The sequence below is a fragment of the Mastomys coucha genome, unplaced genomic scaffold (genome assembly GCF_008632895.1).
Source record: "Mastomys coucha isolate ucsf_1 unplaced genomic scaffold, UCSF_Mcou_1 pScaffold21, whole genome shotgun sequence".
NCBI lineage: Eukaryota > Metazoa > Chordata > Mammalia > Rodentia > Muridae > Mastomys > Mastomys coucha.
The window spans coordinates 42767403-42784522 of NW_022196904.1; the positions used below are offsets into that span (position 1 = coordinate 42767403).

Sequence of the window (17120 nt, forward strand, 5' to 3'; positions counted from 1 at the left end):
GAGATTTCATTTAAAAATTGTACTTATTTGTACATAAGGCCTTGACCAGGAACTGGTCCTGCTGCCTGTCCCTTCTGAGTGCTGGGATTATAGCCATACAGCTCTAAGCCTGTTGTTTGCAGTGCTCAGTAGGGGGCCCAGGGCTTTGAATACACCAGGCAAGCACTGTACCCACCAAGCTAAATCCCAGTCCTATAGGAGATTTAAAAAGACGAATCTCAAGAGGTTTATATCATATTGAGGAAACCAGAGCTTTATACAAAACATGTAATTTATAAAGGAAGAAAATGTTTGATATACACCCCAAACAGAAGCTATTTATGAGAATGACTATATAGAAGAGAGTAGTAAGCCCTGAGAAATCAGTTCCAGGAAGCAGAGTAGGAGATGGAATTAGGCCAGGATAAACAAATGATCAGAGGCATCACATGAGCCCATTGGATATTGGGATGAATTGTATACATACGTTTTCCAAGATAGAGATGAGATCGATAGTGCCCAGTAAAGATGTCTGTCTGAGTGAAGAAAGGGAGTCCACACCCAGGAAACAATCCCCATGCCTTTTGTCATCATGATAGCCATCAGACCATGATGGGGTGGGCAAAAGAGACCGCTTGAATCAACAGGCTTTGTGACTTTAAAGTTTTGGGAAATCAAGGCAGAAAAAAAGTGCCCAAAACCCAAGAACAAACAAGCAAATGGACAAACAAACAAACAAACAACCCAGATGACTGAAAATGAGGACCAGAGCAAAGGGGAGGAGGGCCTGGGAAAGTTGCCTTGTGGTAGCTGTGACAAGACACAAGTGCTACCTATAGTTACGTGGTTGGGGGATCAATGCAGCTAAAGGGTGTTGAATTGCTTATGATATGATTAAAATGTTCTGAAATTTTGATAATGATTATACGTGTCTGAATATGTGCACAGAATTTATAAAAGGTCAAATGAGAAAGGCTATGGAGTTGATCTCAGTAAAGTTATCTAAAAATAAAGAGGAAAAGGAGAAAGAAAATATAGTCTGGTATCATCTCAGAAAAGTAAGTGACTAACTGGGATCTGGTCAAGTACAGAGGTGATTTTTGAGGACCATAAGCTTCTAAGAGCTGGGCTGACATGGTGAGGGTCCTTGTGGGGAGGGAGGAGCAAAGCTGAGCTCTGGACCCAACTGCCATCTCAAGGCTGTGCTCAGAAGGGCAATGCTCTAATAGTTCTTTTTTTTACTTAGAGTTTATCTTTTGTAACACTCTTATCTGAATCTTGATCTAGAATAACAGATTCATAGAGTATAGAGATGAGATTTGGTGTAGTTTAGATGAGGTTTAGTGGCTTTCTTGTTGGGGTTCTCAGTGGTCATTTGTTTCTGTACTGTTGTTCTCCTTAAAGAGAACAAAAAGGGGTGTGTGTGTGTGCCTATATGGTGGTTTATATGTTGTGTTTGCCTAAGCTTAAGCTTATGAAGGTCAGATCCACATTCGATGTATCCCTCAGTTGCCTTCCACCATATTTTTCAGATGGGCTGTCTCATTGAACCCAGAGCCACTGACTCAGTTAAACCAATACTAGCAAAGTCCAGAGGGCCTCTTGTCTTTAGCTCCTAAGTGCCAGAGTTGCAAACCTGTACCCCAGAATTCTACAAGCCTCTTTCTTTGTCTGTCTGTCTGTCTGTCTGTCTGCCTGCCTGCCTGCCTGCCTGCCTGCCTGCCTTTTCTCTGCCCTCCCTCCCTCCCTCTTGCCCACCTGCTGGGGCTCTGAACTCAGGTCTTCATGCTTGCATGTCACACACTTTACAGCTGAGCCATCAAAACAAAATAATTTTTTGTTTTGATTTTGTTGTTATTGTTGTCTTTGTTATTTTTCAAAAGGGACCCATGTACGCCAGGCTGGCTTTCAGCTTGAAACGTAGCCCAGGATGACCTTGAGCTACTGACTCTCCTGCGTCTTCCACTTGAATGCTTTGGTTGTGGTTGTGTGCCACCTCATAAGGATTTTCATATGTGTTGCTAGGGAGTGAACTTCTGCTTTTGCACATGCTAGGCATGTACTCTAGCAATTGAGCTGTTGTTGTTATAATGACATAATGACATATTACATACCAGTTCTATTTTGTAGGCCGAAATAATTGAAGAGGCTACCAAGGATGAGACCTCTTTACATGCAGAGAGACCACATGCATTTATATCTAATATATTTCATTTTCTTTTGTTATTTATGTTAATATAGAATCCCTGTGAAGGCTAGTTCTTTGAGTTTCATTGACTGGTTTTCATTTTTTCCAGTTGCTAAATGGTGAGAATGTTTTATCCAAGATAGCATTTGTCAAATTAAAGTGAAATACAATTTTTGTACAGCTAGAATGCATATAAAGTATTAAGGTTCCAACCATGAAATGAAAACATAAAATGCTACAGCAACAATGCTTGGGGCAATTTCAGTGAATTCACTGAGAATGAATAGAAGATGCTTCTAATGAAATAATGTTCTTTAGTGTGAATCTGATGTCTGAGCTAGGGAAAGAAAATGTTTTTGTAATTCTCTTTTGTGTTATTTCAGGGAAAGAGATAACAGCAGAAACTTTCATGGAGAAGTTGGATAATGGTGCCTTGCTCTGTCAGCTTGCAGCAACTGTGCAGGAGAAATTCAAAGAGAGCATGGATGCCAACAAGCCTGCCAAGGTAAAGTCTCCATAGAGAAGACGCTGCTGAGATTTGGGTACTCCTGTGTGGATGGTCCCCATGCAGAGGACACTGATGAGAGGCAGGTACTCCAGTGTGGATGGTGTGCATGAAGAAGACTGATGAGAGGCAGGTACTCCTGTGTGGATGGTGTGCATGAAGAAGACTGATGAGAGGCAGGTATTTCTGTGTGGATGGTCCCCATGCAGAGGACCTTGCTGAGATTTGGGTACTCCTGTGTGGAGGGTCCCCATGCAGAGGACACTGATGAGAGGCAGGTACTCCTGTGTGGATGGTCCCCATGCAGAGGACACTGATGAGAGGCAGGTACTCCTGTGTGGAGGGTCCCCATACAGAATGTACTTTTGAGAAATGGATACTCCTTTATGGAAGTTTCCCAGTGCAGAAAATACTGCTAGAGATGGATACTCCTCTGTAGAAAGTTCTCCTGCAGAAGGCACTGCTGAGAGGTGGGTACTTCTGTATAGAAAGTCCCAATGCAGAAGTCACTGCTGTGAGGCAGATACTCCTGTGTGGAAAGTTCCCATGCAGAAGGCACTGCTGAGAGGCAGGTATTCCTCTGCGGAGGGTCTCCATGCAGAAGACACTCCTGGATCACATACACCTGCAGTGATTGTCTCTATGCAGAAGATATTGTTAAGAGATGGAGACTCCTGTGTGGAGGCTACCCATGCAGAAGACACTGGTAAAAGACGGGTATCCCTGCAGCTAGGGTCTCTGTGAAGACAGCCCTGCTAAAATCAGGTATTTCTACAGTGACTTATAGCTAGAGGTCTGTGTCAGAATTGGGTGTGAATGGATGGATGCATGAAGGTCTGCGGTAACAACTGAGTACTGAAGCTAGTTTGTAACTAGGGAACATGTAATCTTCTTTTTAATTATATAAATTACATACTCCTTTCAATAAGTGTAATTAAGTGAAAGCTTATGGAAAACAGATGCTGTTCTAAGAGGGCAATGTCTGTAAACTGCCTACATCTGAAACACTATCGAAAAACAGTGCAGATATAACTGTATCACTGGGCAATAAAATAAATCAAGCACAAAGGTTTGGAATACTGGTGTAATGTAATATAGTGTAATGCAATGTATCTGAAATGTTATTTTTGTGTATTTTAGTAAGTAGTATCATTGATTAACGTAACTTTAGGTAAATTATTGTACCTTTTGTTTGCTCAATTTCTTTTTGAGTCTTATTCTAATCTTTTTAGCTGTCACCAGCATATTGGGAAAATACCATACTCAGTAATTTTGAGTAAACAAGATAGATAATAGTTTTTCTAACTTTAATATATAATTAAAGAAGAAAAAACAAAGTTCAAAAGATGTTGAAGACAGCTTAAAAGGGGAAGACACACACAGATTATAAATGGTTCCTGAACCTGTAGTAGGGCAGAGGTACAGGGCATGTGTGTGTTTATCATCAGGCACTTAGTTTTGATATATTTTGTTTTTATACATATGTAAATATATCTTTATTGTTTAGGGTTTTCTTTTAAATTTTTATTAGTATATGTTGAGTATGCATATCAATGGATTTCACTATGGCATTTTTAAATTTTATGACAGTGTTCATATTATTGTGTACTCCACCAACTCTGAGGCTCAGTTGTTGTTCTTCAGAGCAGTTCTGTGATGCTGTCAGTTAACCCAGTGCCTTCCAAACTCCATTACCATGAGTAGCACATGGCTATTGTTAAGAAATAGACTGGAATCCCTTTCTGACCTGCAGCCTGCTTCCCTATGGGATGCTTCCTGGATGCATTTCTCAAAAGCTACCCAGGAGACCCATGCTCTGTGCTGCATGCATTTTCTTTTTCCATTTTCTCCCTTGATTGGAAGGTCAAAGACTCCAAGAGATGTGCACAGCTCCTCTGGCAGTTGCCAAGGATGGAGCACACACACCCTTCCAAGTCTAGTTCTTGATGCCCTTGTTGCAGTGTGGAAAGAGCTTCATATAATGCTTACTAGCAGACACTTGTCTTTATGCAGTCATCTCCACTGCAATGGGACAGACCTTCATTTATTTTGTTTTCTTTTTTAGATTTATTTATTATTATGAATAAGTACACTGTAGCTGTCTTCAGACGCACCAGAAGAGGGCGTTGGATCTCATTAAGGGTAGTTGTGAGCCACCATGTGGTTGCTGGGATTTGAACTCATGACCTTCAGGAGAGCAGTCAGTGTTCTTACCCACTGAGCCATCTCACCAGCCCGCTTTCATTTATTTTGGCAAAGAGAGAGTATTTTCCTGAAAGAAGTCCAGTTTGTACAAAAACTTTAAAGCAATTAGCAAAGAGAAAAATGACATTGCCACTATATTTGGAGATGTCGCTAGCATCCATTTTTATTGTTGTTAGGAACAGAAAGGCCAAAGGGCAAGTTCAGGATCACACAGAGGAAAACTACTTTGCAAAAATTATTGTATAGTTCTGTCAGTTTGTTTGTTTTGGAAGATGTCTTTTCAAGCCAGAAGCAAAGATCCATAGAGTTGTAATTCTGTACCAGTGAGGTGTAAGATAGGCTTGTACTAGTTGTTAATTGGCTGTGTCTGATGCTTAGTTTTCATCTCTAATTTGGAATTAGTACTAATTACTGTAGTCTTGTAATTAAGAGATCTTGGTAAGCAGTATATACCTTGCTGTGTGAAAAATGCATCATTTTAAAAGTTGAAAAATCAAAGTGGTTACTATTATTGTGGCCATTATCATTTTTAAGTATATTTTCATTAAAGTTATGCCACTCCATCTACATCCCTTCCTTATATGAATGAGGGTTAACAGACCCTTAGTGAATATTTTAGATTAACTAGGAGAAAATTAGTCTTTTGTAAATATCCATATTTAGCATAACAGCCTCTGCGACCACATCTATAGCCATTCGCCCTAGTCTTCACGGCAGTGCTCAGACACTGTGCGCACTGCTGAGACCAAGAACTTTACAATGCAGCGTTCTTCTAAAGCTTCTGTTTCTATAATAAAACTATATACAAATATAACAAAATGGAGACAATTGCAAGTTCACAAGAACTGCAGTGAGATTTTATAACATCTGGATCTTCTTAGTCCCAGTGTTTTTAGTTAAATATGATGTAAATTTTACTGTGGCTGTGACAAACTTATTTTAGTCTACAAATATAACTCTGATTTTTAAAGAGAAGAGTAAAATGTAGTATTGCTTCGTTTCTGGTGCTTGAATGCCCAAATTCATCTGAGGCCACTTGGCACACACAATTTTCTTTTATCTCTTTGACAGAATTTATATATTTCACAATGACTTCTGAAGTCAAAATAGCATATACTTGGCTGTGTGAATAATACAGCATTTTCAAAAGCTAAAATTCAAAATGGTCATTATCACAGTGGCCATTATTATTCATAAATATGTTTTTGTCAAGCTGATTTTCAATCCAGTTTTCCTCCATAGTGTAAACTGTCACATAGGAGAGCTGGGGCACACTAGTGCACACCTGCCATCCCAACCCTTGAAAACTGGAGGCAGTAGGGTAAGGAGTTCATGGGCATCCTCGTTGTGTACAGAGTTCAAGGCTAGCATGCGCTACATGAGACCTTATCCCAGAGAGGGGAAGGATACAGGGAGGGAAAGGGAAGAGAGGGAAATAGATTGCTTAAGATTGTACAACATTTTGTTACTATTCAATCTAAGTCTATATTAAAGTATAATTTACTAAAACATGAGTTTTAGCAACATATATAATATATATTATACTATTATATTATTATGTGTAATATGGGAATGTGAATCTTTCCCAGAGGGAAAAGAGCCTTTCAATTGTCTATAAGTAATAGTTGTACTACAGCATTATGTCTCTTCTGTGTTTGTTTGTGTTATGTCTCTCTGTATGTCCTGTGTGCTTGTATGCATTTGTATATGTGATATAAAAATGAGTCTCTATATGTGTGTGTGCATGTCTGTGTCTGGGTGTATAAGTGTGTGAGTGTATGTATCTCTATGTATATATCTGTATATCAATGTGTGTTTCTTTTTGTTTGTGTGTCTGTGTATGAGTGTGTGTGTATATATGTGTATGTCAGTGTTTGTGTGTGTCTATGTGTTTCTAGTTACATGTATGTACCTGTATATATGTTTGTGTTTTTGTCTCTGTATATGTATGCTATATGTATTTATGTGTGCTATGTGTGTATGTTTGCATGTGTGTTTTTTAATGTGTACTGTGTATGTGTGTAATTAGTGGCTATGTCTATGTTTTTGTATGTCTGTGCACATATATGTGTATGTGACTGTATGTGTTTGTCTAAATGTGTGTACATGTATGTATAACGCATATGTTAGTGTATGTATGTGTGTCTGTATATGTTTCTGTATGTGAATATTTGTGTGTGTGTGTGTGTGTAGGTATCTGTGTGTATGGTGACTATCATACATTTCATACTAAATTTAGTAACAATGACAGTTACAATAGATGACCTGGTCAGCTTCTCCTTGGAATTAAATAATGAGAGCATACCAGAAAGCCCTTAGGGATTTCTTCTCCTATCTTTAATTCTATCTTCTCATTTTCCAAGCATTATTTTTATATACTTTTTCAGATTAATGGTTTACACAGTTTTACAGCTGTGTAAGCATCTCTGAGCAAGTACATGAAATCTGCTATGTTCATGGTTAAGAAGGCAGCTGTGTAGATGATGCCCTCTTAGAAATCTCTAGCTGGCTTTGAACTTCTCATCTGTCTGCCTTATCCTTTGGAGTGCTGAACTACAGGCATGTATCTCCATGACCAGCAGTTAAGTATCATGAGAAGCTCTCTCATCGGTATTCAAGTATCACGACTCTCCATGCTTCAGTATGAAGAAATCCTCACAAGAAAGTCTATATCTCTCTAGAGCTTCATTCAGTTTCACGGGTGGCTCTAAGTAATGCTGGCAGTGACAGGAAGAAAAGGAACACTTAGAATCCAGATACCTGACGGCTATTCCAAACAAGCACCCAAACTAAAACTAATTCAAAACATTCAAAGTTGCCCACATAAAAAATAAAAAGAAAAAAGAAACTAAAAATAAATAAATAAATAAATAAATAAAATACATGGGAGCGTATCTCTGTTAAGAGTTATTCCATGCTCTTAATACTTGAAAGCAAGCTTAGATATCGTAGGCAATTTAGAGATTTAATGTTTGTGCATAGACTGAGAACTTTTCATACCTGCTTTGGTTTGTGCTGAAAGTTTTGCTTACTGAGGCATCTTCCTAGCCTCCTAATGTCCTCCTACTAGGGTGAAACTCAAACAAAAGAGGAACCCACATTGTTGTTGATTCAATTGTATACTACTTTCTGACTTTAGTTCAGTGCCCAAGCTTGGCATCTCCAGTAAAGAGGAGGATCCTTGCATGCCTGATCTGGACATTTAAACTGTTCAGGTTCCATGGATATTTACTGTGCCTTTTCCTACCAGTCACAGCAGTAGATGATATTAAAAAACAAAAACCCAGAACTCTCAACTGTGATTAAACTAGAGTTACTCACTTCTTTTTTATTAGATATTTCTTTACTTATATTTCAAATGATATCCCCTTTCCCAGTTTCCCCTCCGGAAAAATCCCCTATTCCCTACCCCCCTTACTCACCAACCCACCCTCTCCTGCTTCCTGGCCCTGGCATTCCCCTACACTGGGGCATAGAGCCTTCTCATTTCTAATTATGTGCATGTATATACTCTTAGCTAGGTTGAAGAGAACTTAACTAGTGTATGTGACACCTTAGATCAATTTGTCTTAGTCAGGGTTTCTATTCCTGCACAAACATCATGACCATGGGTAGGAAAGGGTTTATTCAGCTTACTTCCTAATTGCTGTTCATCACCAAAGGGAGTCAGGACTGGAACTCAAGCAGGTCAGTAAGCAGGAGCTGATGCAGAGACCATGGAGGGATGTTCCTTATAGGCTTGCTTAGCGTAAAACAAAACAAAACACCAGAAAAACAAAAACAAAAACAAAACCAGATAAAGTAATTTTAGATTTAAAACTTTATTGTTCAATATGTGAAATACCAGGATTAAACAAACAGAAAGTGAACCATGATGATCTGGAAGGATGAAAACATGTGGAAATAAATTTTGTGGGTTAAGGCAAAGAGAAAATAATAAGAGTAGAAAAAGTAGTGATAAACTCCAATTTCTCAAGATTTATAAAGTAAAAGTATTGTAAAAGTAAAGTAAATACTTTTCCAATAAATTAAAATTCTTTCTTCATGCATTTCTAATTTCTGACTATGGTCAATCCAGGGAGCTGCTTGCTGGCTCAGTGCTTTCTTACTGGGAGGATTTCTATCCTGACTGTCTTACCAAGAGATGGCATGATGGAGCTCAGAGAGAACTTACATGGTATTGTCCCATTGTGGGGTTTAAGAAGAGTGTGCAAATGAGTCTGACATGTTTTCAGTACCAGTCACCTGAATATTTTAGACTTAATATGGGCTACATGTGCAGATTGAGGTGCAAAAATAGAAGCTATGCAAGAGTGGCCATTACCTAGATTAGAGGAGTATGCACGTGTGTGTGTGTGTGCGCACGTGCTCCCACACGTGTGTATGTGCATGTGTATGGTATTTACAGGTCATGAAACTAGAAAACTGCCAGGAGAGGGAAGTAAGAGATCATGAATGGAGGAGAAAAAGAGAAGGAAATAGAACATGTCTCCTGAAAGCAGAAGCCGGGGCTGTTTGGGGAGAGAAGGGGAACCAGTTTGACATGGGTGAGGGGCACTTGGAACTGACATTTTCAGTATAGATATTTTTTTTATGTTTTTTTTTTTTTTTTTTTTTTTTTTTTTTTTGAGACAGGATTTCTCTGTTTAGCCCTGGCAGTCCTAGAACTCACTCTGTAGACCAGGCTGGCCTCAAACTCAGAAATCTGCCTGCCTCTGCCTCCCAAGTGCTGGCATTAAAGGTGTGTGCCACCACTGCCTGGCAATAGATATTCTTACATACACAAGGAATTTAAAAATAGTTATGTGTTTCAATATATATGCCCTTAATGTTCATATTTCATATTAGGTATCTATTTATCTACTTTTGTCAGATATTATACAGGATACAGGCAGGTTAGAACAGAGTATAAAGACACATAAAATTCAGTGATGGCAGGGCCCAGAGAGATAATGGCTCAGTGATTAAGAGCAGTGGCTTTTCTTCCAGTGGACCCATAGTGATTTTCTAAATGGTGGCTTACAACTGTCTATAACTCTGTTTCTAGAGGATCTGATAGCTCTTCTGGCCTCTGAAGGCATTGCATGGATGTGGTTCAGAGACATCCATGCAGGTGAAATACCCCTACATGTAAATAAGTAATAAGTAAATCCTAAAAATAACATGTCAGAGTGTGTCATGGAAAGGTAGACTTTCAGTAGCTCAAGGATGCAGTATTCTACTGCAGAAGCTCAGCATCCATCATTGAACAGCTAAAAGGCAGGGGTGTTTGCATATTGTCCTGTAATTTCACCCAGCTCCTGTTCTGTCCTCTGAAGCTACAAGTATGTGTTCAAGATTCTCCTAGGGTTCTCCTTGACTTACCCTCCCCCATGTCTGGGATGCATGTGGTTTTTTTGAAACCATCTTGTTTTCATGCTTTATAACAACCCGTGAGGTGTGGGGCAGTATAAGTTTTATAACATTGGAATGCTGAAATGTCTTTGGTCCTTGTGTATACAGACCTGGAGGTTGTGTGCAGGATAACATGAGTTCTGTGTGAAGCATATGTATACGGGATTCTGGTTTTTCTATTTATAAAAATTAAGAAACATAACTTTTCCATTCTAATAGATCGAAGCCAAGAAAGAGGGTATTGATTGTTGTGTGAGTGAAAAGCTCTTATTTTGTTATAAGTCGTCTTCTATGCTTTAAATGCATTAATTTTTTATGTTGTCTCTGAGTGTATGGAGATGTGATTGGGATTCCTTTGCAGGTCCCACTGGGTAGTAGTTTGAATTTGATATTCCTACTGTATGCAATGTTATTTGGTGCTTGTATCATATAAGAACTATTCTAGGAGCTGAAGAGGTAGCTTCATGGGCAGGAACTCTGACTACTCTTCCAGAGGACTGTCCTAGAACCTACATGGTGACTCATAACTGTCTCTAACTACAGTTCTGGGGTTCTAATGCCCTGTTCTGGTTTTTACAGGCACCAGACAAACATGTGGTACATATTTATACATGTAGACAAACACTCATTAAAAAACAAGAACTTATTAATGTGTCAGGAACTGAGAACTTTGACAGTTAATGGGAATATTCATTGCATCATGCATTCAGAAAAATCTAGCAAAATAACCTGTATGTAGTGAAAAGTGTTCTACTTTTGGTGTACTCTTAGATAAAAAGATGTCTCTCCAGTTCTCACAAGTATCTTTCTTTTCCTAGAGCATAGTGTACAATCCAGGTCAGTTAGATAAGAACTGGAAAGAAGCCTTAGAACAGAGACGGGAAATGATGATGTCACCTACTTACCTGGACTCAGGCTCTACAGATGGGCTCTAGCCTGGGAACTCTGAGTTCAGATCTTCCCTTTGTGTTATTGAGCTATAGAGCAACTTAGAATGTTGGCTTTTTAATTTACATGTAAAAGCCTTTGCTTCTAAAGTAGTTTGGTTTCTAGTGGTCCAATCATCCAGGGAGATGGTTGGCATGATTCTGTTTTGACAGACATATCCTGAGAGTTAGGCATCTCCTTGCAGTCTCCCCTTCTCAGAGTCTCTGACCATATTAATATTGAAGGAACGTATTTCAGTCACAGTTCCATCCCTTCCTAACCATCCTGTTCTTCACATCTACCTTGGTTTAATATGAAGTGTTTTCTACATGATTACCTGTTTGAGCTCTTAACCTCAGCAGGAGGTGTTTTTCAGGAGGCTGGGGAATCTTTATGAAGTGCAACTTCCCTGGAGTAAGTAAGTTTCTACAGACAGGCCTCAAGATTAGTAGCCGGGACATGTCACTTACACGCAGGGCAGGCTCCTATGCCTTCCCCACCATGATGGAGTGTATTTCTGCTTATGCCTTGAGCTAGAACAACCCCTTCCCCTATATTACTCCTTGTCAGGTACCTGCTCATAGCACAAGAAAAGCAACCAAGATTTTACTACAAAACAGATCTTGATAAGTCCTACTGAGTGACCTCAAACCTATACCCTAATGAGACATGCACTGTACCCTGCCTGCCACATTACATTTTCTAGGTTTTAACTTCCACCCTCCATTATAGCACCAACTAATGTCATTGAGTATGTGGCAGCCTCAGTTCTGCATGGGCATTAGTGTAGTAAGTGCTTACTGGACACATCCCTGGCCACGCTTGGGAGAGTAGTGCACACAGGACAGCTTATTGTCCAGTCATAGTTCACTGCTCTGTTGATTTTATATTATAATCATTGCTTGTCCTTTTCAGATTATCAGTTTCCCAATCTCATTCCTTGGGAGAGAAAGACATTGCATGGTGCTTGAGATTTTAAATATATATTGAGGGTATATAACTAGCTCGCCAGGAATTTCTGAGTCTTGCTGTGAGAAGAAACACAATCCATTCCTAGCTAGACTGCAGTGTTTTGACACCTGTTAGCTTGTCAGCTCAGGCTAAATGTAAGTTCTTAAATCTGGCTAGCTGAGATGTTTATGCACATAAGCATAGTCCTAGGCTAGCCCAGGATATTGGATAACCTCTTCTCATTAGGGTTAGGAGAGAGGCAGCAGTAAGCATGCCTCCTGGGACCTGCTTGTTCCTGGAGACTGAGTTCTCTCGCTTCTGTCTCTGTCTTGCCCCACAGAAGAAATTTTAGGACAAGACCTATAATCCAGGGGCCAGCAATGTTCAACCTGTACTTCAGAATGTGGATCGCTTGTACCCCGGAATAGCTACGGATATGACCTAACACAAAATCATAAATTTTATTTAAATATTATGAGTTACATTAATGCATTCATTCTTAACTTTGTAAGTAGCAATGTTCTGTTGCAATTGCTAAAGCTTAAGCATGCCTTTAAGGAAAGGCCAGGAGCCAGTATCCAAACCAAGTCACATTACTCTCTGAACTCCTTCCTTACAGCACAGATCTTCTGTGGAAAATGCTTCTATATTAGACAGTTCACTTGGGAATGGGAAACGACTAATTTATCCAAATTTGGCAATAAAATTTTGTAAATTTCAAAATTTAAATTTGCCTATAATGAGTTGTGAAACTGAAAGATTTTGATGATATATTAGATTGTTTTTAAATAAGAAGGTTATGTGGCTTTTGTATGCCTTATGATGATTCTAGTATTGCACTTATGTTAATTTATTTTTGTGGTACTTGGGATTGAAACTAGGACTACTTACTCACCAGGAGTGTGGTCCACCACTGAGTTACACCTTCAGCATAACTTTTCTGTGCTCAAAATATTTATTTATGTGTGTGCATATGTGTTGTGTGCATAAGCACATGTACATCACATTTATATGTGGAGGGCGAAGCTGCGAATGTCAGCTGGATGTCAGGGATTGAACTCAAGTCATCAGGTGACATTAAGCTCCTTTATTCTCTGAGCCATCTTGCAGGCTGGAACATTTTATGGAAAGGAGATGGCTGATTTGAAGGTGATCCAGGGGCTGATGTGTGTACTGTATTTATCTGAACTGGCCAAGTGCAACTGGAAAGAGGTCACAGCTTGCCTAAGGTGAAGGTGGGGATGGATAGAAGTGAACTAATTAGTATTGACAGGATCTGTTCATTTTGAGGACTTAAGGTCTGTTTCTACAGTGTTCCACAGTTGCATGCAGTGATAATCAGGTGAGTGAGGGCAGCTAGTACTGTGTATAGTGAGTCAGCTCTGAGAATTAATAGAGAGAATGACTGCTGAAAACTCACCCAGTGGGTCCTCCGGAGACACTTCTGACCTGAAGTGAGGTGTTATTACAGTAATTAGGAATCTTCCAGTTGCTGGAAAAAACATAGAGATGAGACCATGTATATATTTCTTTTCCATAAGTGGTCCTGATTGTACTATAAAATGACTGAAACCGGAAAATGAGAAGATTGTTTCTTCTCGGGAACCTTAATTAGCCATCTACCTAAGTACCATTTAACAACCAAGGTAAAAGTAGTTTGTGTGAAAGTGCAGGAGAGAGCCTGAGAATTCCAGTGCTCAGGTCAGTGTGTAACGACAGTTGTCAACTCTGAGAATGTGTGACTGTTGGCTAATGGTAGCTGACAAGGGGATAAAAATATGGCATAGCAAGATCCTCATTTTATCAACCTTTAGCAATTCGGTACCCAATGAGCTGTAAATATTCTATAGCTATGATGTATATGTGCATGTTATATTATACTATATAATATAATTGACAATGTGATGGAAGGTTGGCCAGTGGGTACATGTTAAGGTCACATCCTTGGGGAGGAGATTTCTGTGCATGTGGCTGATGATTAGGAGTAGAGGTGTTGTGAAAACCCCCACAGCCATCTCTCAGGACACTCAGCATTTATGGTGACAAGGCAGTGTTCCTGAGACAAGACCCGCAAAGCCATAGGAAAGTTAGTTTCATGCAGGAGAGCTGTGACTATGAGGAAGGGGACATTTCACTGTGTCACTGAACTTAGGGAGTATGTTAAACTAGAGTCCACTGGGTAGAGCTTCACTCACCTACCTCACTCACTTCATTTTCTTTCTTGTTTGTTGCCCACGGTTAGATGGCAGCCTGCCCATGAGAACAACCTTGCTAAATAAGAGAAAGGCGTTGTGCCCCCACCCCTACCTCCAGCTCCCCTTTGTTGTGTTGTATGCTTCTAAAGAGGTCTGTGAGCTGGGCAATGCCAAGAGAATTTCAAATTCTACTTTATGTTCATGAGAGCCCGCCTCCCAGGAAAGGGGAGGGAAGGAAGAGATAGGCCAGCAACTGTAATATCTGCCTAGACACCTGCCTGAATTCCAGCAGAGGCAGGTTTTTGTGAATACTTGGAAAGAACCACCTCCCAGGAGGTGGCACCAGTCTGTCACAAGCCCAATTCATAAGCTGTTGCTTGCCAGTGTAAACAGCTTCCATTAAAAACACATGGGACAGAAAATGAAACAAATTAACACATCAGAAAACAGTTAACAATTCCAGTACATTCTGAATTGGAAACAAGTTAAACACATAGAGGCTCACAAATACACGCACACACACATACACACTAGCACATACATGCACATGTACGCAAGTAAAAGCAGACAGACGCACAAGCACCCCTGTCTTCCAGCAGACGCACGCATACACAGACACAAAGGTGCAGACATGTGAGCACACACAGGCACACACTTCCTCTGTGTGACTTCCCAGCATTAGCAGAGTTTGCTCCTTAGCAGGAAATAAATCTACTGAATTTTTCCACAATGACATCATCTCTTCCCCATCAGGCCCACTTCCTGCCTTAACCACATTCAGGCTCATTGGCAAGAGAATTGAGTATTTCCATGATATCTGATAGCACTAATTTTAGTCATTGCTTTTATGGCAGGAGAATGTAGAATACAGTGTCAAGAAAAATAACTCTCCCCATATGGAAAATGAGAAATTAATTGTTTGAAAATGAGCTGTTTCTAAATGGAGAAATTCAAGGCATTTTGAACAAATCAATAGTGACTTTGCAAGGTATTTTGTAACAAGAGGAACACTGTGAGTTTTATAACAACAGCCTTTTATAAGTCTGAAAATTAAGGAAGAGAGGTATTTCTTCATTTATAAGTATCTGAAGATTTCTTGGTAATTTAAAATGTGAGTGCTCATGCTATTTGTGTGTGTGTGGTCCAGGAAAAAGGTTCTGTTACATCACAGAGCTGCCATGGTATTTTCAGATGAGGTAATTTACAGTGTGCACACTTTCTAGCTCTTTCCTGAGTTCTCTGGGGCTGTTGTATGAATGCTTCTTTTGTCTGAGGCAGCAGTTTGGATATGCATTCTATATCGTGCATGAAGCTGTCTGGGATGCATGTTGGGCTTTCATTATTTCACTGGTCATGTCTAATTTCACACAGCATAGCCTACTTGTCTATTAGATGTATTGCAATCATTGTCCCATATTAAAAGTAAATAGAGTGATACATTGAAGGCAAGTGGAGAAAATCAAGAAATCTGGCACAGTCAGGACTGAGAATAAAGTGTAAAATCCTCCAGGTGTGGAGGAAGAAAAACCTGTGGCCTGAGACTGACCTCAGGAAGCCTCCCAGTGTGCTCTGTGCCCAGTCTTGTGAGGGATGCTCAAGTGCTCCATCCAGATGAGAAGTCCTCAGAGCTTCCTGTCGCACTGCTGTGGACAGTGGGTGAAGCATCCAGATTCTCCAAGGATGCTGCTTTTAAATTCCCCAAATGTCACAAACAACAGAAGCCAAACCAACTTTTATTGAAATGGATGCTAGGAGCAGAAACTATCTTCCCAACAGTAACAGCAAACATGAGGCTCAACAGAAGCAACAAAGCTTGCCTTTTAAAACCGTAATTTGACATTAGTTGAAATAAAGTCTAAAGTTTTAAAGCTGAGTAGGGAGTAGTATTTTCAAGTTTTTGCCACCTTTTATAATACAAATAAACACTATGTCTTTATTTAATAGGAAGACACCTTTCTTCTTTTTACACTGATAATGGTAAACTTTGATTAATACTTACTAAAATAAAGGCAGTTTTGCTCATCTCATAATCAGTATCCTCCTAGTGCATGATGGGAGCATTTTTGGGGATTCAGTTGGTGGGAAGGGCTGTCAAGAATGTAAACTTCAGACAGGGATTTACAGAATAAATGAGAATGGTTAGAGATCTAAATGAGGAAAGATAAATTTTTGTTTTATCTATATCATAAGTGTGAAAAATATATGTATAAATATATATGAATATGTGCACATATACATATGTATATTTATTTAATGTCTATGTACATGTATGAGAATGTTATATAAATGTACATGTTTATATACACATATATGCATATATGCATATAGGACATGTATGTTTGCATTTACACATGTATGTATTTGTGCATGTATATATGAATACATTTATAAACTTGTGAATGTATATCTATGTGTATACATGTGTATGTGTGCATATATAAAGCATTTGTTTTTATATATATAGGTGTGAACATGAAGGCGAGCTTGTACAATATGAAACTGGAGCATTCTACCTTGTTTATGATGTCATAGGAAAAAAGATCCTACATCTAACCTTGTGTGACCTGTCATAGTCAAGCAGGGACCTTGATGATAAAGAGTAAAATCACAGCTACACAAGACAATCTGTATGAGATGTATATGAAACACAGTTGAGCATCTTACTATAACTCAGTTCCTCTCAGTATATATTAACATTTCACATTTATGAAAATATTCTGAAATCTAAGAAAATCTGAAAAGAGCCTTAAGCTTTCTGGCAAAGGGTATGTATGTG

General features: G+C 39.3%; 1 protein-coding gene across 4 annotated transcripts in view; it reads left to right on the forward strand.

The window, feature by feature from the left end:
• Window positions 1–17120, forward strand: part of Gas2 (growth arrest specific 2) — a 133049-nt gene that overhangs the window by 39236 nt on the left and 76693 nt on the right. For all 4 annotated transcript variants that reach the window (XM_031386799.1, XM_031386800.1, XM_031386801.1 and 1 more), the window contains one exon: window positions 2551–2672. In XM_031386799.1, coding sequence (XP_031242659.1) covers window positions 2551–2672 — 122 coding nt within the window. The remainder of the gene's footprint in view (window positions 1–2550; window positions 2673–17120) is intronic.